At 37.4% G+C, this 27,647-nt stretch overlaps 1 protein-coding gene across 1 annotated transcript in view; it reads left to right on the top strand.

The window, feature by feature from the left end:
- The first annotated feature begins 1,832 nt into the window (after positions 1-1,832).
- The window catches only part of BRWD1 (bromodomain and WD repeat domain containing 1), a 150,607-nt gene continuing 124,792 nt past the window's right edge, over positions 1,833-27,647 (top strand). The window contains exons 1-4 of the mRNA XM_027843632.1: positions 1,833-3,128; positions 3,298-3,356; positions 3,538-3,567; positions 3,739-3,798. Coding sequence (XP_027699433.1) covers positions 3,080-3,128; positions 3,298-3,356; positions 3,538-3,567; positions 3,739-3,798 — 198 coding nt within the window. The 5' untranslated portion in view covers positions 1,833-3,079. The remainder of the gene's footprint in view (positions 3,129-3,297; positions 3,357-3,537; positions 3,568-3,738; positions 3,799-27,647) is intronic.

Below are 27,647 nucleotides of genomic sequence, written 5' to 3' on the forward strand. Positions count from 1 at the left end.
TAGTAATTTTCTTTCTCCACATTTCGCATTTAGGTCCACTTCTCCCTACGTATATAGCCGCTGTAGGCCTTTATCACCTTTTACCTGTTTTCTCAATTTATTTTTCTTATTGCTATAGTGTGTATTTCTACAACTATATCAAATACTAATGGTGTTTCATCCTTGATCTTCTTGGAAAGCTCTTTACCATTTCTCTTGTATATTAAAAATAACTCTGAGGTACTACCTCACACCCATCAAATTGGATGACAAAAAAGGAAAATGACTACCAGAGGGGATGTGGGAAAATAGATATACTAATGCATTGCTGATGTAGTTGTGAACTAATCCAATCATTTCTGGAAAGCAATTTGGAACTATACCCCAAAAAACTACGCTTTAACCTAGACTGCTAGTAGATTTTTAATCCCCAAAGGGATTAAAGAGAAGGATGCGTATGTACAAAAAAGTTTATAGCAGCTCTTTTTGAGGGAGCACAGAATTGGAAACTGAGGGGATGCCCATCAACTGGGGAATGGCTGAACAAGTTATGGTAAATGAATGTGATGGAATACTATTGTGCTATTAAGAAATGTTGGAGGGGCTGGTTTCAGAAAAACCTAGGAAGACCTGCAAAGTGATCAGAACTAGGGGGACAATTTATACTGTATCAACAATATTGTAAAGATAATCAATCTACTTTGAAAGATTTAGTAACTGAGCTACACAATAACCCTTGTATTTGTTTTGTAATCACTATATATGTATATACAACATATATACACATTTACACATATACATATATATATTTATATTTCTAATATTCTGTTCTGGTTCTTAACTTCCTTTTCTTAGAACAGCCTAGGTCTGAAAGGGATCCCCAACAAAGTCCTACACTTAATACAGATTTAGAACTGGAAGGAAATTTTAGAAAGAATGGATAAAATATCTGCCTGATGTCCCACTAATACTAAGTATAAAACCTGGGGTTTGATCCCAGATCCTCTGTTTCTAAATCTGGTGTTCTTTTCAATTTATCAAGCTGCCCAATAGCACTGGTTATTCCCCTTACAGGGCATTCCTTCTTCATACTATTCCTGGACATTCCTTCTTCATACTATTCCTTCCCATGTTCCTTTTGTAGAATCTGTAGTTTCCTTTAAAGCACAGTTTAGTTATTATCTCCTCTGAGGGCCTTTTTTCATCTCTTCAGTTCACAGTGCCTCCCATTCACTCAAATTACTTTGCTTTTTGCTCCTGTATATTCTTTGCATAAGCCAGCCCTTTAACATTCATTTTCCTGTGGTAGAAGGGAGCTCGATAAATGATTGTTGAATTGGAGGGCACCCTATTTGGTAACGTGTTCTTCTTGTTATTTGTTGTCAGTAAATTCCACTGTAGTAAAATTACACTGTTTGTAAAAATAAAAGTTGTTGTTGTTATTGTTAGTAAATTCCACTGACCTCTAGGTGGAAATCAAACACATAATCTTAGTTTCATTTGTACCTTGCAAATTGAGTGTCTGGGCTGGTTTCAAAATAATAATAGCTAACATTTACATAGCGTGTGCTTTATAATATGAGCCAGGCAATGTGCTAAGCCCTTTACAATTATTTCACTTGATCCCATATATTTCTATTATTCTTAAATAATCTAAATTTTGTAATATTTTCAGGTCCAAATCTAAGCAGTGAGTTAAGCATTCCCTTAAGGTAGCTTACACAGGAGTATAGCACATACTAATGACAACAGCTTTGTTCTATAGTGACAACTTTGTAAATCAGATATGCAAATTCTCTCGTCACCTTTTTATTATAAGTATTTGTAAATCAAGGATAAGCGATATACATACAACAAATCTATGGAAAATTCCCTTTGAATTATGTAAAATCATTGAAGGGATGCAAAAGTGTAAGTGTAGCTTCTGAAGGAAAACTTTGACAAAAAAACTGACAAGGATGAATAACGTTTTTACAGGTAATTTCTAAAACACTCTACGAGTGTGAAGCACTTTCTTTGTTTTCCATCTAAAAGACAAGCGCCCTTTAGAAAACATTTCCATCTACAGGATCTTTCACCGTAGTGGCTTATTAAGTTTTAAAGAACTGCCACTGAATTTTAGCTTTGACAATAAAATAAGCACCTTGTCTTAGCAGCAGGTGTTTTCTCGGTCTTTTCTATTCAGGCAGCATCCACGGATTTCTACGGCTAAAAAGCCCAAGACACACTACAGGATGTGGCGTGCCAATCATCAAGTCTGGGTAACGGGTTCGTGGGCTGATCTTTAATCACTCCGCCTTTCCCCTCACACGCCTTCACCCCGAAGACTGGAGGGCTCCTGGGGACCCTCACCAAAAAAGGCAGGAAACCTATTGCTCTCTCCACAATGCAGACAGGTTTTCCAATTTGAATCCCCGTACCCATCTAGGTCAGGGGATGGGAGGGTCAGTCACGTGGCAGCAAACTGAGTCCCACGGCTCATTCCACCAACTGTCCGGAGCTGGGGGCTCCGTAAGGCCAGGGCCAAACTTGCAACTGCCTCCCTTCGAAAACCTTCCAGAAACGTCGCTCTCCAAATTCCAATCCCCGCATTCGCACCAAACACCCTACATGGCAGTTCGGGCTCAGCCCGTGCAACGGCACTGTCAGCTACAGTTGAAAACAAGGAGGGGGTCGGTTCACCGCGCGCACTGATCCCAAATCAACTGCGCTTCCCCAGCCCCTTGCGTTCCCCAGGGCAAAATGCTAAAGAGAAAACCTTTTCTCAACACCCTGAAATGAACTTTTAGTCCTAAAGCGGAAGTCACTTTTACTTCCTAGTAGAGAGTCTGGTCACTTTTTTTTTCTTCCAAGTCCTTCAAAGATAGAACTATTTTTTTTCTCTCTCATTCCGCGTCGATTGCGGCAGCGGCGACGTCGTCGTCGTCGTCGACGTCGTCGTCGTCGGATACGTCATGACGCTGTAAGGTCGCTGCGCTACATGGCTGCAGGAAAGAGTCGGAGTTAGGAAGAGGGGGAGGGCTGGACCCTGAAGTGAATATCTCAGGCCGTGGCGCGGCCTACGCCAGTCCTTTCCCTTTCTCAGCTGCCCCGCTCGGTCATGGCTGAACACTCGGCCTCCAGACATCCCGTGCCGCCCATTGAGTCGGGTAAGAGGAGGCGGGAGTTCCCATTCACTCCTCTAGCTACCAGAGCTCCCCAGTGGGCTTCTCTAGCGTCCCTTTCCCCGGGGCCGACCGTTTTCCCTGCCGTTCCACCTCCAACCGGCGCGCTCTGCCCCTGCCCCGGCTCAGCTCTTGTTTTCCCTTCTTCCCGCAGAGCTCTATTTCCTCATCGCCCGGTATCTGTCCGCCGGTCCTTGCCGGAGAGCAGCCCAGGTGAGTAACGGGGGCCGGCGGGGTAGCCCTCGCCTCCGTCCTGCCCCGCGCCGGACGATCGCATTGTCAGCTGCATCTCCTCCAGTTCTTTGCATGGGGGGTGGCGGTGGCAGAGTGATCTTGCCTGAAATTTTTTTCCTCTCCCCGCCGATCTCTTAACCGAGTGTCTGGTTTGTTGCAGGTGCTGGTGCAGGAACTGGAGCAGTACCAGGTCTGTACTTCTCTCCCATCCTTCCTCTCTCTCCCGTCCCCCTCCCAACTCTGGCGTGTCCCTTCCCCCATTTCTTGCCCTGTGAGTGGTGCCTTCTCTTTTTGACTCATTTGACCATATTGTCCCAAATCAAAGTTTTAGTAATATGTGTGCGGTTTGTTTTTTTTCTAGTTGTTGCCGAAGAGATTGGATTGGGAAGGCAATGAACATGACTGGAAATATGAGGACTTGGTGAGATTTTTGCATTATATATTGCAGTTTAAAAAAAAAAACTTCTCCCCCCCTCCACCTTAACAAATCAGAAACTAAAATTTTGTGTGCATAGGTTAATATGTAAAACCATATTTTCTCTGAAATGTGTTTTGTCTTTTTAGTTGAGAGTGTTTGTTTTGGTAATTCAGTCAAAACGTTTAAGAAACCTTTGTGAGTTTGAAGTTTGTAGGTGGTTCTTAACAAGGAGTGGCTCATTCATCTAGGTAGTTTTCATTGTTTTTGGCATTTTGATAATGGAACTTGGGCCATTATCTCTTACTTTTCTTCTCCACTGCTCATTGACTAGTAAAACTCACGGACCTTGAAATTGGGGAATAATTAGTGTTTATCTGCTTAACACGCTTGGTATTGTTTTAAGTCCTTTGCCGAGATTCTAGAAGATAAGATACTACCGAAATTTGTAGTTCTAAATTAACTGCCATTGACTTCTGTGTAATGTTTCTTTATATGCCTTTAAAAACACTTTTGAGAGATAAATAAGGCCTTAAATTCTAGCTTCTACTTTTCCTTTTGTTTCCTCCATTAGTAAAGTGTCACCAATTCAGTTCTTGAGATATTGGGAGTTATGTAGGATTAAGCTGTGGGATTAATGTGCCAGTACTCTCTGGCCTCAGACATTTTTTAGCAGTGTGGCCTTGGGCTAGTCACTTAACCTCTGTTTGCCTTAATCCACCAGAGAAATAAAGTGAGCCTCTCCTGTATCCTTGCCAAGAAAACCCTATGGACAGTATGGTCCGTGGGGTCACAAAGTTATATTTAATTATCTATTTTCTGGGACTATGGGAAGTTGTATAATTGCTTGGTCCTTCCTTCCCCCTCCCCCCGCTTCACAGGATAGACTAGTTACTAAGCAAACTCAAGGCATGGGGTAAGAGAGAAGGGAATAATAAGTATTTCTTTAGTTTCCACTATGCATGAGCCATACTGCTAAGCTCTTTCTGCAAATATTATCTCATTTGTTTTTCACAACAGGTATTATTATTTCCACTTTACAGTTGAGGATACTGAGGCAGACAGGTTCCCTGACACAGCTAATAAGTGTCTCAGGCTGTATTTGAACTCAGATTTTCTTGAATCCAGGCCCAGCTTTCTTATCCATTGTACCATCTAACTGCATGGTTTGTGGGCTTACTGAATAAACTTACTATGTCTTGAATCTAGTATTACTAAATGACTAACCAGATGAACCCTACTGCTTATTAACATGGGTGCTGGTGAGAATGGGTTCTTCTACCGTCCCCATAGGCCAGAGGGAGGGAAACAGGAGGTATTAGTTGCAGCTGCGCTGGTATTAGAAACTTATGGTGAAGAAGGATGCTCTGTATTACTTAGGGATTGAGTTTGGAGGCCCACCTTTCTCTCCCTATTGTCATTTCCTGCTTCCCACCTCCCTGTCAGTCTACTGCTTTGGAATCTGCTGTACCTACTACATTCTAATTCGCCACAATAACCAAAGTACCGGGGGGGGGGGGGGGGGGGGGGGGGGGGGGGGGGGGATCATTATGACCACAGCTCCTTCCCAAGAACCTCATATACTCATTTTTCTATCTAGGACTCTTTCTAGAGTCCTACAAGATTTAGACTCTAACTCCAGCTTCTTTCAGGGACAAAATTTGGAAGATTGTTTACTCCAGAGCTTTACAAAAGCTGTATCTACTCTGCCTTGTTTCTCTTGAACTATGCTGTAACCAAGGGTTCTTAACCTGGAGTCTGAATTTGTTTTTTTAAAAATATTTCAGTAAAAATAGTATCTGAAAAGAGGTCCATGGTTTCACCAAATTACCAGAAAAGGATCCATGACACAAAAGGTTGAGACTCTGCTTTAATCTTTACTTAACACTGAGCCCCAAAGGGCAAAATTTAGTGATCTTGTTCTGGGACATGCTGCCACATGTGGAAGATACATCTTCCATCCTGTTCACTGAATTATTTGAGAAAAGCTACAACACCTTGCCAGCCACCTCAGTCAGTTGCTAGACATTGTTGTTAGGACTTCACTCAGTCCAACAGTGAGTCTAACTAGGAATCAATCACATGTTGCATAGAGAGTATATTTTTTGGTAGTGCATCATCCACTGCCATTGTGGAATGAAGGAAAAGAACTCATGCTGAATGTGACTTTATTTAGGCCCCAGAGAAACCTATCTTTTTCCTGTGTTTGAAAGGTAGCAGACCTATTCCATACTTATATATCACTGGGCTCTTGAAGATAGGAACCACATTCAGTCAACTCTTCCCGTTTTTATGGCTACTGTATTTTTGCTTTATCTTCTCATAATCCCTGTGATTCAAATTTGTAGGTCTGCAGGGGGAAAGCTCCTCTAGTCTATTAAATATTCATTAAAAACCTACTATGTGTTAAGCCCTGGGTTGGTTGCTGGGGATATAAAAGCACAAGTGGCATAGTAACAATCAAGGAGCTTACATTCTATTAGAAGGATACAACATTTGGTGGTTAGTAGAGACAGTGGAAGAGAGCTTTGGGCTAGGCAGTCACAGGGATTGGAGGACCAGCATAAAGTAATGTCATGGAAAACTAGAGAGAAAAGAGTATCAATGAAAAGAGAATGATAAACAGTGTTAAAGTCTGCTGAGAAGTCAAGAAGGATGAGAATAGAGCATTGGATCTGATCATTAGATCATTAGTACCTTTGGAGAGAGCAGTTTCAGGTGAATGATGAGGTTTGAAAGCCAGACTTCAGAAAGTGAGAAGAAAAGAAGGAACAATGGAAACAAGCATTTATTAAGCACCTGCTATGTGTCAGGAATTGTGGTAAGTGATTTACAGATATTGATCCTCATAACAACCCTGAGAGGTAGATGCTGTTGTTATCCCCATTTCACACTTGAAGAAACTGAGGCAGACAAATTATGTGAAGTGCCCAGAGTACACATGTATGTAAGTTGCTGAGGCTGGATTTGAAGTCTTCTTGACTCCTGGTTCAGCACTCTATCCACTGTGCCACTTTGATGAAAGGAATTGAGAGGGATATATTGTAGATTGCCTTTTCAAGAGTTTAACCATAAACCAGAAGGAGATATGTGAGGTGATAGGTAGTGGAGATGGATGAATCAGGTGAGTGTTTTTTGAGGATGGAGGAAACATGGGCAGCAGAGAAGCCAAGGAGAAAATTAAAGTAGGTCAGAGGGTAGGGATGATATAGAGGTCAATATGCTGGACAAAGAATAGATGGGGATCACTTATGCACTGAGAGTGGTTTGTACTTGCCAACAAGAATGGCACTACCACTTGATGTTAGATGGGTGAAGAAGCAGATAGTCGAAGAAGGCATGTGAGATGAGAGGGAGGAGAGAAGAGAGGACTTTATTTTAGGCTTCTAGTTGACATTGTGTTCCTGTAACCTTCTCTGGTGCCACCTTATACACTGTATCAAGAAGAGGTTTAGGTATACTCTTTACTCATTGACATTTCGAAACTGTTGGACTGTATCGTCCTCTCCAGTTACTCTTATTGTTCGCCTTTGGGAACTCCCTACCCCCCCCCCCCCCATTCATTCTTCCTTCTCTCTCTCTCAAGGAATTTAGTGTATACCCCACAGTCGTCTTCCCCCACCCCCCCAGTCTTTCACTATACCTGCTCTCATACTTGAGGACTTAAGTGTACACAATGATATCCCCTCCAACACCTTGGCATCCTGGTTAATTATCCTCAAATTCCATGACCATCACTCACATGCATCTGTCTTCATGGATGGTCATGTTCTTGATCTCATTATCACTTGAACTCTGAAATTACTGATTTCAACCTTCTACCATTACTTCTTCCATTTTCCCATTACTTCTTCAACACCGAGACACTAAAATTACCAATCATTCTCCTCCTCTGAAGCCATCATCCCTACTCAGACCTTTCTATTTTCTTCATTGTTTTGATCACAGTTAACTAAACCCTGTCTTTCAAACTGAAATTTATTGTCCCCCAATCCCATTACCTGTCTTACCTGTCATTACATGACAAAAACAAACCAACCAACCTACCAGCATTGGGTTAACTTCCACCACTAACTTCACCAACTTCTCCACTTGCTTACTGGTGAATGATATTAGAGGAAACCACTGCTGTACCACGTGGTTCCACTAAAAATGTAATGGACCCTCACTAGAACATGGTAATTATCTTTCCCTCCTGTTTGATTCTTCACAGCTGCTGTTCCAAAACTATACTTAGTATACCACACTACCTGTAAATTCTCTCAGTGTGTGACCTCTCCTGGTTTACTCAGAAAATTAAGGTCATTCATTATGAGCTTCCTATAATTCCCTAATTTGCCTGTCAAAACCTCTTTATCATTCCTTGTCCTCTCATTGAATCTAGTGTCTGAGGAAGAGGTAGCCCTTTTTGCTAAGACTAATCCCCCTACTTCTGTCCTTGTTCCTATCCCTTGTCAGGTCTAGGAGTTGACCACTTCAGCTATATCCTCTTATCTCATTGGCTCCTTTCCTACTACCTATAAATATGCCCACATCTCCCTCCCTCAAGGGGGAAAATAAAACCCAATACCCTTCCTCCCCTCCCCACTTTAACATTCCCATAAGATAGCCTTCATCTCATGTCGGCACAGACTTTGAGGTTTTGAAGGGTCCTCTTTGGTCATTTAGTTCAACTAATAAATAAAGGGAATATCAGTGTAACATACCCAGCAAAACTAGCCTTTGCTTCAAGATTTCGAAGAGGTGAGAGACTTATCTCTTATTGAGGCAATCTGTTCCACTTTTAGGTAGCTTGAATTGTAAGTATTTCCTGATTTTATGCTTACACTTGTCTCTTTGCAATATCTACTCATTTTTTTTTTGGTCTCTAGCCAATCAGAACAAGTCTTAATTCCTCCTTCACATGACAGCCATTCAGATACTTGCACACAGTTGCCATGCTAAATTGGCAGTTTTTTCAGTTGATCCTCATGTCATGGACCCAAGCCTGTCACCATCCTAGATACCCTCTTCTGTAAACTCCAACTTATTAATATCCTTTATAAACTGTGACAAGCAACTGAACAAAGTATTCTACAAATGTGAGAAAGGCAGAGTACAATGGGACTCAGCTTCCTATTCCTGGTAGCTATGCCCATCAATGTAGCCCAAGATGGCATTAATTTTCTTGGCTACCATATCACATTGCTAACTGACACTGAGCTGAAATTAAAACGAGATCTTTTTTCACAACAATTGCTATTCATTCATACCTCCCTATCTTGTACTTGTGAAGTTGATTTTTTGTGCCAAAGTGCAAGACTTTACATATACTTCTATTAAATTTTACCTTATATTGAGCCCAGTGTTCTAGCCTATCAAGATCTTTTTGTAGCCCATCAGCCATTGTGATAGCTATCCCTCCTAGCTTTGTTATCTATAAATACAATAAACATAGTGTCTTTATTCATGTCATTGTTACAAATATTGAACAGCACAGGGCCAAGCTGGTGTCTTCTGCTAGTGACCTCTTGTCATGTTGCCCATTAACAATTATTCTTTGAGCCTGGCATTCAATCATCTCTGAATCAGTGATTTTCTTATCATTTAATCCATATCTCTCCATCGTCACAAGAACTGTGTGAGATACTTGATCAGAAGCTTTGCTAAAACCTTTTTAGTTTAGAAACTTTTTTTATTAATTTTGAATGTAAATGCAGCACGACATATGAGGTTTCAGTAGAAAATCATGAATTATCATTTCACACTGTTTACTTTTTTTGAAAAACTGTAATAAATACTCTTCATTGTTTTCACGGCTACTCTGCTTTTCTGTGCTTCCTTCTGAATTTTCTTTTGTTCTCTGCTGTATGCACTTTTAATTTTTTTCTTTGTGTATTTTTATTTAGTATTTTATTTTTCCCAGTTACATGTAAAAATGATTTTTAACATTTGTTTTTTAAAACTTTGAGTTCCAGATTTTCTCCCTCCTTCCCCTTCCCTCCTCATTGAGAAAGCAAGCAATTTGATATAGGTTATACATGTATAGTCATGCAAAACATATCCATAATAGTGATGTTGTGAAAGAAAACACAGACCATGGGGCAGCTAGGTGGCGCAGTGGATAGAGCACTGGCCCTGAAGTCAGGAGGACCTGAGTTCAAATATGGCCTCAGACACTTGACACTAGCTGTGTGACCTTGGGCAAGTCACTTAACCCCATTGCCTACCAAAAAAAAAAAGAAAGAAAAAAAAAACATAGACCCAAAAAAACTCGAGGAAAAAAGTAAAAAAAAAAGTATTCTTCAAATCTGTATTCACATACCATCAGTTCTTTGGGGATGGATAGCATTTCTCATCACAAGTCCTTCAGAGTTGTCTTGGATTATTGCATTGCTGAGAATAGCTAGGTCATTCACAGCTGAAGATCTTACAATATTGCTATTACTTTGTACACAGTACATTTCACTTTGCATCAGCCCATGCAAGTCTTCTAGGTTTTTCTGAGAGCATCCTGCTTGTCATTTCTTACAGTACAATAGTATTCCATCATAATCACATACCACAGCCATTGTTCACCCATTCCCCAATTGATGAGCATCCCCTCAATTTCTAATATTTTGCCCCCAAAAAAGAGCTGCGGTTTTATAGCCCTTTGGGCATAGTTTCATATTGCTCTGCAGAATGGTTGAATGAGTTCACAGCTCTACCAACAGTGCATTAATGTCTCATTTTTCCCATGTCCCCTCCCAACATTTGTCATTTCCCTTTTCTGTCCTATTAGCCAATCTAATAGGTATGAGGGAGTACCTCTGAATTGTTTTAATTTACATTTCTCCAATCAGTAGTGAGTTAGAGTATTTTTTCATAAGGCTATAGGTAGCTTTGATTAGTTCATCTGAAAACTGGTCACATCTTTTGATCATTTATCAGTTGAGGAATGGCTCTTATTTTTATAAATTAGACTTTGTTATGTATATGTTTGAGAAATGAGGCCTTTATCAGAGAAACTTGCTTCAAAAGTTTTTTTTCCAAAGTTACTATTAACTATTTCCTTCCATCCTATCTCCCCCCCCCCCCCCCCCCGTTTATTCTATTCTCTCTCTTCTTTTACCCTGTCCCTCCTCAAAAGTGTTTTGCTTCTGACTGACCCCTCCCCCAATCTGCCCTCCTTTCTATCACCACATCCCCCTTCTTTCCCTCCTACTTTCCTGTAGGGTAAGATAGATTTCTATACCCAATTGAGTGTGTATGTTATTCCCTCTTTGAGGCAATTCTGATAAAAGCAAGATTCACTCACTTCCTCTCACCTCCCCATCCAATGTAAAAGCTTTTTCTTGCCTCTTTCATGTGAGATAATTTACCCCATTCTACCTCTCCCTTTCTCTTTCTTCAAGTACATTCCTCTTTCACCCCTTAATTTTTTTTTAAAATGTCATTCTTTCATATTCATCTCAAACCTCTATCTATATTTCTTCTAACTATCCTAATAATGAGAAAATTCTTATGAGTTAACAGATATCATCTTCCCATATAGGAATTGTAAACAGTTTAGCCTATTGAGTCCCTTATAATTTCCCTTTCCTGTTTAGCCTTTTGTGCTTTTCTCAAGTCTTGTATTTAGAAGTCATATTTTCTATTGAGCTCTGGTGTTTTTATCAAGAATGTTTGAAAGTCCTCTATCTCATTGAATGTTTATTTTTTTTCCCCCTAAAGGTTTATACTCGGTTTTGCTGAGTTGGTGATTCTTGGTTGTAATCCTAGCTCCTTTGCCTTCTGAAATATCATATTCCAAGCCTTCTGGTGCTACATTTTGTGTTATCCTGATTGTGGCTCCACAGTACTTGAATTTTTTCTTTCTGTCTGCTTCTAGTAGTTTCTCCTTGACCTGGGAGCTCTGGAATTTGGCTGTAATATTCCTGGGAGTTTTCATTTTGGGATCTCTTTCAGTGGATTCTTTCAATTTCTATTTTACCTTCTAGTTCTAGAATATCAGGTCGATTTTCTGTGATAATTTCTTGAAAGGTGATGTCTAGTCTCTTTTTGATCGTGGCTTTCAAGTAGTCCAATAATTTTAAAGTGATCTCTCCTGGGTCTGTTTTCCAGGTCAGTTGTTTTTCCATTGAGATATTTCACATTGTCTTCTATTTTTTCATTCTTTTGGTTTTGTTTTATTGTTTCTTGATTTCTCATAAAGTCATTAACTTCTGTTTGCTCCATTCGAATTTTTAAGAAATTATTTTCTTCAGTGAGCTTTTGGACCTCATTTTCCATTTGACCAGTTCTGCTTTTTAAGGCATTCTCCTCATTGACTATTTTTTATTTCTTTTTCTCCCTCCCTCACCACTCCATTCCACCCTAGAGAAGGCTGCCATTAGACACACATAGGTAGGGGGCGTGTGTGTGTGTGTGTGTGTGTGTGTGTGTGTGTGTGTGTGGTGTGTGTGTGTGTGTATAAAATCCTAATATGTATATTTCTGTTTATCACTTATTTCTCTGGAGGTGGGTAGCATCTTCCTTCATAAATCCTTTGAAGTTGATTTGAGTATTTATAATACTCAAAATGAATTAGTCATTCAAAGTTGTTCTTAAAAATCATTTCTATTATATTGTACAACCGTCTCTCATTTCCTGTTCTGCTCATTTCAATCTTCATTTCATGTAAGTCTTTCCATGTTTTTCTAAAATCAACCAGTTCATCATTTCTTATATACAGTAGTATTCTGTTGCAATCATATACCACAACTTGTTTAGCCATTCCTCAGTTGAAGGGCTTCCTCTTAATTTCCAGTTGTTTGACACCATAAAGAGAGCTGCTGTATTTTAGAATATGTAAATTCTTTCCCTTTTTCCCTGATCACCTTGGGAAATAGACCTAATGGTGATATTGCTCCATCAAAGTGTATAGGCAGTTTAATAACTCTTTGGGCAAAATTCCAGATTGCTTTCCAAAATGATTGCATCAGGGGCAGCTAGGTGACACAGTGGATAGAGCACTGGCCCTGAAGTCAGGAGTACCTTAGTTCAATTTTGGCCTCAAACACTTGACACTGGACCCAGGGCAAATCACTTAACCCCAATTGCCTCGCAAAAACAACAACAAAATGGTCGGATCAGTTCACAGTTCTACCAACAGTGAATTAGTGTCCCAATTTTTATACATCCCCTCCAACATTTATGACTTTCCCCTCCTATCATATAAGCCAATCTGAAGATATAAGATGATATTTGAAAGTTGTTTTAATTTGATTTCTCAAACCAATAATGATTTAGAGCATTTTTATATGACTTTATATACTTTTAACTTCTTCATTGACCATTTATCAATTGGGGAATGATTTCTATTATACATTTGACAAAAGCTTGTTATGTATTTGAGAAATGAGATCTTTATCTGAGAAACTGTCCATAAAAATTTTCTCCCAATTTTCTGCTTTCCTTCTAATCTTGGCTACATTGTTTTATTTGTACAAAACTTTTAAAATTTAATGAAATCGAAATTATACATTTTATGCCTCACAGTGCTTTGAATATTGTTTATTCATAAATTGTTTTCCTATCCACAAGTCTGATGAGTAATATGTTCCATGTTCTAATTTTTTTGTGATGTTTCCCTTTAGGTCTTGTATCCATTTTGACTTTATCTTGACAAATGTTGTAAGATATTGGTCTTTGCCCAATTTCTGGCAGATGCTTTCCAACTTTCCCAATGATTTTCACCAAATAATGAATTCTTATTCCAATAGCTTAAGTCTTTACCTCTGTCAAATTCAAGGTTACTATAATCATCTGCTGCTGTGTGTTTTATGTCTACTCTGTTCCACTGATCTGCCTTTCTGTTTCTTAGCCACTGCCAGATAGTTTTGATAATTACTGCTTTGTAATGTAGTTTAAGATTTAGTACTGGAAAGACTAATATGTAAACTGATACAAAGTGAAATGAGCAGAACCAGGAGAACATTTTACACAGTAAAAGCAATATTGTACAATAACAAATTGTAAATAATTTAGCTATTCTAAGCAATACAGTGATCCAAGACAATCCCAATATAAAGACCAGTATAAATCTGGTTTGTATAAAAATGTTTTATTATATTCATGCAGTAACTGGGTGTGTTTTTTGGCAGGTATACTCCCAGGTATTTTATTCTGTCTGCAGTTATTTTAAAGGGGGTATCTCTACATAAAGGGTGATACCATAAGCAAATTAAGAGAGCGTAGAATAGTTTATCTGTCAGATTTATGGATAAGGAAAGAATTTAGGACCAAACATATATGGAGAGCATTGCAAAATGTAAAATAGACAATTTTGATGTAAAATTAAAAAGTTGTTGCACAAACGAAACCAATGCAACCAAAATTATAAGGAAAGCAGACAACTAGGGAAAAATTTTTGCAACAACTATCTCTGATAAAGGCCTCATTTCTCAAAAATATAGAGAACTGAGTCAGATTTATAAAAATAGAAGTCATTCATTCCCCAGTTGATAAATGGTCAAAGGATATGAATAGGCAGTTTTCAGACAAAGACATCGAAACCATCTATAGTCATGTGAAAAAATGCTTTAAATCACTATTGATCAGAGAAATGCAAATTAAAACAATTCTGAGGTACCACCTCACACTTATCAGCTTGGCTAATAGGACAAAAAAGGAAAACACTGGGTGTTGAAGGGAATGTGGGAGAATTGGGATACTAATGCATTGTTCGTAGAGTTGTGAACTGATCCAGCCATTCAGGAGAGCAATTTGGAACTATGCCCAAAGGGCTATAAAACTGTGGATATCCTTTGATCCAGCAATATCACTGCTGGGTCTATATCCCAAAGACATTTTAAAATAGGGAAAAGGATCTATTTGTAGAAAAATATTTATAGCAGCTTTTTTTGTGGTGGCTAAGAATTCAAAATCAAAGGGATGTCCAGGGGCATCTAGGTGGCACAGTGGACAGAGCACTGGCCCTGGAGTCAGGAGGACCTGAGTTCAAATGCAGCCTCAGACACATAACACTCATTAACTGTGTGACCCTGGGCAGGTCACTTAACCCCAATTGCCCTCACCCCAAAAAAAAAAAAAGGGAGGATGCCCATCAGTTGGGGAATGGCTAAACAAGCTGTGGTATATGATTGTAATGGAATATTAATGTGCTATAAGAAATGATAAGCAGGATGATTTCAGAAAAACCTGGAAAGACTTACATAAACTGATGCGTAGTGAAGTGTACAGAATCAGGAGGATGTTGTACACAGTAGCAGCAATATTGTTTGATGAAGAACTGTGAATGACTTAGCTGTTCTGAGCAATACAATGATCCAAGACAATCCCAAAGAACTAATAATGAAGCATACCATTCGCTTCCAGAGAAAGAACTGATATTACTTGAATACAGACTTAGGCATGCTATTTTTCACTTGCTTTCATTTTTTTTCTTTTATTTGAGCCTTGTACAGAATGACTAATATGGAAATGTTTTTACATAATCGCACACATAAAATCTGTATGTGATTGCTTACTGCCCAGGGAGGGAGGGATAAAATTTGGAACTCAAAACTTTAAATAAAAATGTTTTTAAAAAATGAGATATCTCTTGCTGTCTCATCTTGCAGAGTTGTTTTTTTGTTTTGTTTTGGTTTTTTTGGTGATAATATAGAAATGCTAATGGTTTGTGTGAGTTTATTTTATATCCTGCTATTATGCTAAAATTGTTTCTACTAACTTTTTAGTTGAGTGTTTAGAATTTTCTAAAAAGAGATAGTTTTATTACCTTATTGCCCATTCTGATTCCTTCAGTTTCTTTTTCTTATTGCTATTGCTAGCATTTCTGATATAGTATTGAATAATATTAGTGACAATGGACATCTTTGTTTCATTCCTGATTTTATTGGGAAGGACATTTACTTTATCCCCATTACAAATAGTACTTGCTAGTGGTTTTAGGTAGATGTTTCTTATCATTTTAAGGAAAAATTTCTTTATGCCTCTGCTATCGGTGCTTTTTATAGACATGAGTGTTGTTTTATCAAAAACTTTTTTTGCATCTGTTGATATAATCATATGATTTTTGTTATGTTATTGATATAACCAATTATGTTAGTAGTGTTCCTTATGTTAGATTATCCCTGCATTCCTGGCATAAATCTCACTTGGTTACAATGTATAATCTTTGTAATATATTGTTGTAGTCTCCTAGTTAGTATTTTATTAGGGATTTTTGCATCCATATTCATTAGTGAAATTGGTGTATAATTTTCTTAATTTTTGTTCTTCTCTGTTTGGATATGAGTACCATATTTGTTTCATAAAAGGACTGTGTAAGATTTCTTCTTTGCTTGTTATTCCAAATGATTTATTTAATATTGGAATTAGTTGATCTTTAAATGTTTGGTAGAATTCACTTGTAGATCCATCTGGTCCTGATGCTTTTTTCTTAGGAAGCTCATTTATGGCCTGTTCAATTTCTTTTTCTAAAATAGGTTTATTTAGATATTCTATTTCCTCTTCTGTTCTGTTCAGTCTAAGCAGTTGATATTTTTGTAAATATTCTTCCATTTCACTGAAATTGTTAAATTTATTGGCATATAATTGGGCAAAATAGCTCCTCGTAATTGTTTTGATTTCATTTTCATTAGTGGTATAGTCACCCTTTTCATTTTTAATATTAGTGATTTCATTTTCTTCACATATTTAAATCGTATTTGCCAGTGGTTATTTAATTGGAGTTTTTTTTTTCCATTAAAATGAACTCCTGGTTTTCCTACACTCAGTTTTATTAATTTCACCTTCAATTTTTAGAATTTCCCATTTGGTATTTAATTGGGAATTTTTAATTTGTTCTTTTTCTAATTTTTTTTATTGCATTCCTAATTCACTGGTCTGCTCTTTCTGTTTTATTGATACGAACATTTAAAGATGTAAATTTTCCTCTGATTACTGCTTTTGCTGCATTCCATAGGTTTTGAATTGTTGTCTCAATATTGTCATTCTCTTTAATGAAATTATTGTTTCTATGATTTGTTCTTTAACTCACTCATTCTTTAAGATTAGGTTGTTTAGTCTTTAATTAGTTTTCAATCTGTGTTTCCCTGGTCCCTATTGAATATAATTTGTGTTGTATTGTGTTTTTAAAAGTATGCATTTCTGCTTTTCTGCATTTAAGTATAATGTTTGCATGCCCTAACATATGGTCATTTTTTTGTAAAGATATCATGTATCACTGAGAAAAAGGTGTGTTCCCATTTCACTTCCCTCCAGATATTTATCATATCTTGCTTATCTAAGATTCTGTTTACCTCTTTGACTTCTTATTTATTTTTTTGTTAGATTTATCTAATTCTAAGAGGGGAAGGTTAAAGTCCCCTAATATTATAGTTTTACTATTTCCACCTATAGTCCCTTTAATTTTTCCTTTAAAAATTTATATGCTATAACATTTGGTGCATATAGGTTTAGTAGTGATATTACTTCATTGCCTATGGTACCTTTTATCATATTGTAGTTTCCCTGTTTATCTCTTAATTAAATCTATTTTAGCTTTAATTTTGTCTGAGATCATGATTGCTACCCCTGCTTTTTTTTTAACAACTGAAGCATAATAAATTCTACTCCAGCGCTTTATTTTAATTCTGTATTTATCTCTCATTTTTAAACGTGTTTCTTGTAAACAACATATTGTTGGATTCTGATTTTTAATCCATTCTTCTGTCCTTTTCCATTTTATGGGTGAGTTCATCCCCTTCACCTTCAAAGTTATAATTACTAGTTGTGTTTTTCTCTCCATCCTATTTTTCCGATTTATCCTTCTCGCCTTCTCTTTTTACCTTAACCCTCCTCATATGTCTAATTTACTTTTACCCACTACCTCCCTAATCTACGCTCTTTATGAGAATCCCTTTTCCTCTCCTCTTAATCATCTTATTCCTCAATCTACCCACCCCTCTAAGAATCCCTCCCTTATGCTGTCCCTCCACCTTCCTACTTCTTCAATTACATACCATTCTAAAAGTCGTGGCTCCTTGCCCTATTTTCTTTATAAATTTAGAAGACTTTTATACCCTTTTAAATGTATATATTATTCCTTGTTTAACCCAGTTTTGATGCAAATAAGCTTCCAGCACAACCAGCTCTCTACCCCAACCTGCTTCCACTGTTACAGCTCTTCTGTTTATGCGTTGTTTTTATGAGATAATTACTGCTCCTTTGCCCTTCAAAATAGAATGTTCAAAGTGCTTTAGTCTTTTAATGTAGTAACTGCTAGATCTTATGTTATCATCATTGTGCCTCCACAGTATTTAATTTTTTTTTTTTATTGTTGCTTGTAGTATTTTCTTTTTGACCTGAGAACTTTGAAATTTGGCTGTGATGTTCCCATGAGTTTTCATCTTGGGATCTCTTTCAGGTGGTGATTAATTGATTTTTTCTATTTCTATTTTACCCTCTCATTCTAGAACTTCCGAGCAGTTTTCCTTGATGATTTCTTTTAATATCATATCTAGACTCTTTTTGATCATAACTTTCAAGTAGTCCAACAATTCTTATATTGTCTCTCCTGTTTTCCAGATCTGTTATTTTTCTAATAAAATGTTTCACATCCTCTTCTATTTTTTTCCATTCTTTTGATTTTGTTTTATTATTTCTTGGTGTTTTATAAGTCATTAGCTTCCCGTTATTCTAGTTTTTTTAAGGAATTATTTTCTTCCTTAAGTTATTGGATCTCTTTTTCCATTTGGTTGACCTTTTTATAATTTTCTTGGATTGCTTTTATTTTTTTCCCTGATTTTCCCTCAGCTTCTCCTATTTGATTTTGAAAGTCATTTTTAAGCTCTTCCAAGAAACTCTTTTTGGGTTTGTGACTATTTGACATTTTCTTTAAGTAGGTGTGGGTTTTTTTTTTTAATTTAACTATCTTCTTCTGAGTTTTAATCCACATCTTCTCTATCCCCATAGTACTATATGTGTGTGTGTGTGTGTGCATATATATATGTATGTATGTATGTGTATAGTTGGGTTCTTTCTCCTTTGCACACTCACTATGTTTTTATTTGTGAATTCAATAATTTATTTTAGCGGCATATTATAGTAAGGTTCTAGTCCCAGGGTGTGTGTGGTGGGAGGGGAGGAGACGAGACAAGATGGGGTGATGCCTTAGGCTTCAAGTTTTAGTACTATTGTTTTCTAAGCACTGTTTGGGGGCCTGACTTAAGCCATTCTTTCCTCTCTGCCCCTGAGCCACTGCTGGGCCCCCAGCCACACTGTCACCACAAACACTCTTGTTCTCTGTAGGTCGATCAGCTGCAAAGTTCAGCTCACTTCTTTGTCCTGGAAGCTAAACCATGGACTCTGCTCTCCTGCAGGTGTCCACAGCCAGCAGGGTCCCTGCCCCCTCTGCTACCACACTCACCACACAGCCCTCAATCACATACCTCAATCAGGCCTACCCTGAAGTTGGGTCTTTCCTGAGGTCCTCCCCAGTTCTTTTAGGAGGACAGCTACTTTACTTCAACTTTAATTATTTCTGTGGCTTATAGTCTACTTTGAGGTGACATTTTACCTTTTTTATGGAAGAGTTTCTGAGAACCCACTATTTTATTACACCATCTTCCCAGAATCCTCCAACTTTGTTAAAAATCTAAGTAAACTATATCCACAGCGTTCCCATCACCTGCTAATTTAATGATCTTAGAAAATGAGATTAGTCTCGTGTGACATGATTTTAATGCAACCATGTTGATATTTTATAATTACTGCTTTCTAGATGTTTACCAACTATCTTTTTAAATAAACCTTCCTAGAATCATTTTCTTAGTAATGAAAGTTAAGTTCCCTGATCTCTAGTTTGCAGATTGCTCTTTTCCGCTCTTTTCCCTTTTTTGAAAACTGGGACATTTGCTTTTTTTCAAACTTTTAGTACCTTTGCTGTTTTCTGTGATCTTTCAAATGTCACTTAAGAACGGTTCGATAGTTACATCTGTTCAGGACACAAGGATATAGTTAAATTGTGCCAGGTGGCTGTAATTAATCAAGAGCAACTAGACGGTCTCCTTATTTCTTGATTTGACTTGGGTATCAGCTCCTCCTTAAGTAACCTTTTTTCTATCATTTCCAGTGTAAAGATCCTTCTTCTTTGCAGAGAAAACAAAATTTAAAATGTAGCAGTTCTCCCTTTACTTTGTGTCATTTGTCAAGTGCTCCAAGCAGAGGCCTTATTGATTTGTTCATCTTCCAATATAGCTTTAAAAAAACCCCTTTTTGTTGTAAGTAGCTGATCTTGCCAGCCTCAGCTTGTTTTGAACTTTAGCATTCTTGATGCTGTTTTTTTTAAATATTATTTTATATTGCATGTCCTTGTATCCATCTTCTGTACATTTCTTTTTAAAATCTCAAGTTGTTGAATTCCGTATGTGTCCACATTAGCGTCTTCAGACAAATTTCATTTTTCTTATTGGAATTTTTTTCCAATTATTGGAATTTTTATGTCTTAGAGTTTCATTCTTGTGCCTCTCCCATCCTTTCTGGGCTGACTTTTGCCAAAGCTTTTTCATTCTGGAGGAAGAAATCCTACCTATCTCTATTCTAATGTCCTCTGAACCTTTTGATATTTGTTTTGCTAAAATACAGGATTTCCATCATTTCCATCCCAGTCACCTTCGATATTCTTTACTCCTGCTGCCTAATTTACAGATGAGGATACCAAGACCCAGGGAGGTAGTGGCTTTTCCAAAGTGACAGAGGTTAAATTGAACCCGTATCTTCTGATGCCAGGAATGGTATTACTTTTCAGACATTAGTGGAAATGCCACAGTAAGTGAAAATTCTCAGTGATCTTCTTAAATGAAAATTACATAGGATGGGAAAATTGCATTGGACTCAGTACCGATGAGGCCTAATTGATGCCAGGATGAAACACAAGTCTACAAGAACTAGTGAAAAATGTAGTCCCTCAAGGAATTTTGATACTTTGATTGCTTCAGACAATCACTTGTGTTGAGAAATATGAGCAAGGAGCTTTATATAATTTTTCATGTTGTTAAAGTTACGTAAAAACAAATTCACACATTAATTATGTAAAGGTTTTTATTTTTATAAGTTATGAATCTGAAAATTGTAAAGAATTTTACCAGTAAATTTGTGGTTTTATTGTTTAAGATTTGTTATAAAATTGTAATACAATTTTAAATTTTATGTGTATTAAATATTAAATCAGAAAATTATTGGTATAGATTTTTATAAAAATGAGAAATGGGGAGGGTGACAGCTGTGTAAAAACGAATGACCTTGCTTCATAAAGTTGGAAAAACCATTGCTTTACTGCCTGTAGGCAGCTTCAGAGTACAGAAAAGATGTTGATACCTTCTAAAGGTCTGCTCAGTAAAACCTGCTTCTTACTTGCTCAATTGCTCTGCCTTTCTAAGTGTGACAACTAAGGTTGGGAGAAATTATAACTTGTTTAAGTTTACCTAGGTAGCAATACAGCGGCTTTTGAGCTATTGTTTTCTTAAGGGTAAGATTTCTTTTCAGCTGGCATTTATTAAATCCATACTCTGTTCAAGGCACTGGGCATACAAAGCCAAATACAACTCAAATAATCCATACCCTCAGGGAACTTACTTTTCACAGGGAAAGATTTGGCCTCATTGTGTAAATTATTTATACTGTATTGGAGGTCAGATTGATTTGCTTGAGAAAATACCTCCAATACAAAGTCTTGTTAGAAACCTTAAAGTGTGCACACTTCTTTACACGTTAAAGCATTTGAATTTGAAATTGAATTGAATTGAAATTGAACATTTGAAGTGTATACTCTTCACAAGTGATCTGTCAGGGTATATCTGATCATTTTGTGTGGTTGGTTCAGTGGTCTGCATATACTCTAAATTAAGATCTCCTTTACTTGCTAAAAGAAATATTGATGCTTTTTTTTTAACCAAGTTATTTTGAGACAACCTCACTTCATGTGAACCTTCCCTTGCACAGAAAAAACTGGTAATGTAACCAGCCCTCAGAGTATATGCAGCATTCTGCCTTCAGAGTCCCCCCTTCTCATGTGTAAAATGAGCATGTTAGTATCTAAAGTCCCTTCCAGTTCTCGACCTGGGACTGGCTCCTTTCGCAAAAAGTAAATGAATATAACTTTGCCATGGAGCCCAACTATGTATAGTAGGTCTTTCTGAACTATTGCCACTTTACCAGTTTTTGCTTCTGATGCTTTGTTTTTAGTGTAATCGTGGACTTCAGAAAATTTAAGGGTTACCTGGATTAATATGTGTCTCTATCTTTTAACATTTATTTAGTGGCAGTACTTAGAAGCTTAGGGCAGTTTCTTTCATGTTTCAGAGGATAGAATCTGAAGGAGATGAGTAACAAAGAGAATCAGAATATTGAAGTCTATAGCTGAACCCGACAGACATCCTCACATTATTCCTTACATTTCTGGGTACTTTAACATCTTCAGCTACTGTAGTTTCTTGACTTTTTTTTTCAACTCTTAAATATCATAATCTTACCCTTTGGGCTTTGCAGGGGCTCTGGTTGCTACTTTTAGTGTTATTTTCTGTTTAAAGCTAGGATCTCACAAGTTTATGTATGTTTTGCAACTGATTTTGTTCTGTAGAGTTTTCAGAGTGTCTAACATTGAGATAATTGAGCAAGTTTAATAATAAATTACAATAATAACTAGCATTTATATACTGCTTTAAAGGTTGTAAAGTGCTTTAAGAATATTTATCTTATTTGATCCTCACAACAAGTTTGTGAGGTAGTTGCTATTACCATCCCCATTTTACAGAAGAGGAAACTTAGGCAAATGGGGTTAGAAGTGATTTGCCCCAGGGTCACACAGATAGTGTCTGAGGCTGAATTTAAACTCAAGTCTTTTTGACTCTGGCCCCAGCACTGTGTACTGTGCTACCTAGTTGCCTATGTTTAGATGATGGGATATATATCTGATGTGGATATTACCCATTGAATCTATGTTGCTTTCATATCTTTTTTTTGTCATCATAGACAGTAAGTACTTCCAGTTTTTACAATGGGAATTTACTAAGTACTGAGCCATTGTGGTAAAATTTTACTAGTCCACAAACTATTATTAATCAAAGATCTTTTTACCCATAAACTTAAAAAAAAACAAAACCAAAAAAACCACCAAAATGAACTTCTCCCACTCTCTTTCTCAATTCCTACTTTAGTTGCTGCTGAAAACCCTAGTACTAAAGCCAGACAGTCCATGGGCACAGAATTTGGACATTTTACTGGTCTGTATATAATATAGTTTGAGTTGGAAAACACTGGCATTATATAAGAATTCATATATTTAATAGCTTATCTACTCTGAAGTGCCTGCTTTAAATGATTCTTTAAAACAACTAGTTGAGATGTAATAGTTTGATTTGTTCTTGTCATCCCATCTTATATACTGTATGTGTTTTGAGGTATGCAGATGTGACAGCAGGTCCATAAAGTATAATTGTCTGCATTAGTCTGCAATTGTCTGCATCCTTAGTTCTAGAAAACTCAAGAAATTTTTCCTTTTAGTTTATACTTTCAGTAGTGAAATGCTTTACTTAGTACAATCCCTTGGTAGTTTTAAGTTGAATATTGGATGGAAATGAAACACTCTGTAAGTCATTCAACAATTAAGAAAAGAGATTTACTTAGCCACAGCAGGAGAAGAATATTTAACAAGGGTAGACATTGAAGACACATCATTGACTATCTGAGTGAAAGCTCCCTTGACTGTTTTACTAATTGTTATTTACTAAGTCAAGTCAATAAGCATTTATTAAGTGCTCTTTGTGCTCCAGGTGCTCTGCTAAGTGCTGGGAATAGGATTACAAGCAAAAAGAGACATTCCTTGTCCTCAGGGAGCTTATATTGGAATGGAGGAAGACAGCACATAAAGAGGGGAACCGATGAAAGTAGAGTGGAGAATGGCAGAGAAAGTCTGGCGAGTCAGGAGTGTAGATGTGGGTGTCTTCTTTAAAATGGAGAGTCTGGAAAGAAACAGCCACTCAGAGGGAGAGGCTGCAGGGTTAGCCATATCTCCAAGAGCTCTTGGAGCTCTTCCTTTTTGCTTTGTACTCAGGTGATGAGGAAGTCATGTCAACAGTCTCCCTTTAGTTTCCTGCCAAGCAAGTCTCAAGGAATATTTCATTATATGTTTAATTGATGATTTTTGCTTTTTTTTTTTTTTTTTTTGCCAATCTGTTCATGGGGGTCCTTGATGTCATGTTATACAAGGCATTGTACCATCTGACATGCCTTGAACTTTCTCCCCCTTCCCCAAAACTAAAGATGAGTAATCAGCATATGCCCCATGAAGCACCTCATCATCATTGATCTGACCCCAATTGGCAAATGGATCCTTTCCGTTCTCACAAAGCACTGCTTTGTCCTTGCCAAATCACAGCTAATCTGTTGTGCCCCTGATTTCCAGGGTTGGGTGTTTCTTGAAGAAGCCATGTCCTTAACAAATTGGTTGTATTCCAGCAAGAAAGAGGGCCATCTAGTCCAATGGTTTCCTCTGCTTATCGTCTCCCTCCTTCTGTCCCCTCCTTCCAACTTCCATGGTGCCTTACTGATAGGGACAAACTGCTTTTCTAGGTTCTGGTTGACCTTAAGCCTGTCCTTTTCCCCTCCTGATGCAGAGTTGTCTAGGCCTCGAGAGTCCTTGTCACCTCTGAGAACTCTGCACACCCTGGTTCACCCCAATAGTAGGGCTTCTTTCCCTTGAGGTGGCTTTGACAATTCCTTCCTAAAAAGGGTTTGGGGGATAAAGGACTTGTGTTGTTTGCTGGTACCTTGCTACCTTGCTTTCTAACAATATGGGAGAGGTGAAACTCTCTCTATAGCTATGGTGTGGGGATCCTCTAGATAACTTGTTGGCATTCTTGAGTTTCTAGATGAACATGAAAGAGAATCCCTAACCTGCCCCTGGCAGAAAGTGGCAGCCCCTCAGTAAAGATTTCTTGTCAGAGATTTAATGTTATCCTCTCTGATCCTGACAGGGCTTCCAAGGAGGGGCATGTCTTAACCTGGTGATCTGGGAAGCATTGAGATGGGAATGGTACAGGGAAGGTTTTGGTATTGACTCCTCCATTGGGACAGGCTTCATCAGAAAGGTAGTAACCTAGTATAAATAAATGACCCTGACTCATGATTATGATTGGTGACTATACTAAAAGTGTCATCTGTGCTTTGACCCTCGTGTTCCTGATGCTTCATCTCTGTTCATTGTCATCACTTTTATCAGGAGATCCATCGCCCCCAACATTATCCAGAATATGGAAGATTGGTGCTTGTTCATGGGGCTAAGGCTGCAGCCATTAACATGGCTTCCTTGTTGCCTAGGGCATAAAAAGGCCCATTGTCATTGTGACTTGATATGTTCCATTGCTGTGCAAGTCAACACACCCTTCTGACCAGCTGTGTTTTGCTATGGAGACAAGGGCCTTGCATCTCTTGAGTTTCTATATTGGTCTTGATCCTAAATGAGAGAGCACTGTGTCCTTGCTGAGTATCCTTTTCATGCTATGGCTAAATGAACTGATACATGGTCTATGAGCATCTTATTTCATTCCAATCTCTAACCTTAATCACTAGGCTAGCTGGCTTGGCCTTGACTTATAAGGGGTTGACAAGATAACTAATTTCAGGTATTTGAAGGTTTGTTATATAGAAGAGATTAGACTTGTTCTTCATTATCCCAGAGGACAGAATTAGAATAGGATGAAGTTGCATTGAAGCCATACTTAGGCTTGATAGAAGGAAAATCTTATTAATAATGAACAACTATGCAAATAGACCACTGTAGGAGCTTGGGACTCCTCTCGCCCTCACTGGAGATTTTCAGGCAGGGGTTGGATGATCACATATTGGGTATAATGTAGCAGAAATTTTTGGTGAAGTTTGTTTTAGACTAAACAACCTTTGAAGTCCCTTCCAACTAAAATGTTCTGTGACTTACACCTGCTAGAATTTTTTCTTTTCAGTTTGGCTGTTCTCGCCTGTTGATCTTTCTGAATCCTAACTGTTATCCACCATTTTAGATGTTCTTTTAAACTTGATCATATGTAAATTTGATAAACATGCCTTTTTTTAAAATGTTGCATATCATGGGGTCAAGGACATATTCTTGAAACACTTTTGTTCCATGTTGATATTATTCCACTAATGAAATACATTTTAGGGTAGTCAGTTCCAAATCAGCCTAACTCTTGTCTAGCCCATAATTCTCCTTTTGCATAGTATGAGAGACTTTGTCTAGTGTTTTGCTGAAACTTTAAATGTCTTGTATTTCCAATTTATGAGTCTGGTTAGTTATTCTGTCAGATGAAATGTAATTAGTCTGGATGACCCATTTTTGATGAAGCCATGAAGTCTTTTAATTATCACTGTTTAGTTCTCTAATAATACTCTATAATTTTTCCAGAAATTGAAGTTCATTTCATTGGTTAAGCTCAGTTTGCAGTATCTAAGTGCTTTCCATTTTTGAAAACTGATGCAAATTTGTCTTTATTCAGCCTTGTGGTACCTTTCCCTTTTGACATGATCATTCATAGATCAATGACAACAACGCAGCACTGTCTACCAGTTATTTTAGTACTAGTTTGCGGTTTTTCCTTTTTGATGACTTGGACAGGGGTTGATAGGTACTGAACAGTATAATATATTTTTGTTGTCATTAGCATTTCTCATAAGCCTCAGCCCCTTCTGAGCTTTACTGTTATGACATTATTCTTATGGAATTTGTTATTTATTATAGAGATAATATTTATAAAAAGCACTTAGCACAGGGCCTGGCATGTAGTGAGTGCTACATCAGTGGTTATTCCCTTCCGCTTTTATGCTTCAGTTTTATTTTTTTTTTATTCTTCCCATTTACATTATTGTCATTGTGTGTATTGTCTTCCTAGTGCTCCTATCTTCATATTTATATTTTTTGATGAAACGATGATATTCTATTACCTTAATGACACAGTTTAGCCATTCCCTGGATACATGCTTTGTTTCCATTTCTTCGCTTCTGTAAAAAGTTCTGTTATAAATATTTAGTTGTGTTTGTTGGGACCTTTCTATCTTTAATCTTTTTGAGGTACATGCCTAGAAGTGGGATCTCTGGGTCAAAGGGTATAGACAATTAGTCACTTTATTTTGCACAATTTTTTTCCGTACTGGTTAGACTGATTTACAGCTTAACACACAACCCTTCCAGAATTGATTATTCCCATTTTTTTGTTGTAGTTGCCATTTGCTTGAGGTGTTAGGTGAACCCTTAGTGTTGTTTTGATTTGTATTTTCTTTTATTAGTGATTTAAAGAAGTCTTTCATATTTTAATAGTTTGCAGTGCTTATGAAAACTGTTAGTTTATATCCTTTTTTATATCCTTTGATCACTTATTCATTAGGGAATGGCTGTAGATCTTGTTTCTTCCTTGTATATGTCTTGTATGCCAGACTTATCAGAGAATTTAGATGTCATTTTTTTCTCAGTTGACATCTCTTCTCATCCTAGTTACACTGATTTTGTTAATGCAAAATCTCTGCAGTTTTATGGGTGCGCATATGTATTTGTGTGTTCTTTTTCTTTTCTTATCGCTTTTACCCCTTGCTTGCTTAAGGACAGTAGAACAACTCAAAATTGATACTGGAACCAGTAGTGAATAACCGATAATAAATAGTTGTTTAAAAGTTGATAGCACTGGTTAATTTTATATATGTTAAGTTCTCAGAGTAGCTTATTGGATAGGAGAGTCTTGGAAGGAGAGTGGGGAAAGAACCTGTCAGGAACAAGGGAGGTTCATGTTCCTCCTCTGATAAACAGTAGCTTTGTGTTCCATTAATGTAAGGTTCTCAAGATACTTAGTATGTCCAGAAAACTC

This window comes from Vombatus ursinus, unplaced genomic scaffold (genome assembly GCF_900497805.2).
Source record: "Vombatus ursinus unplaced genomic scaffold, bare-nosed wombat genome assembly UNPS02014924.1, whole genome shotgun sequence".
Taxonomy (NCBI): Eukaryota; Metazoa; Chordata; class Mammalia; order Diprotodontia; family Vombatidae; genus Vombatus; species Vombatus ursinus.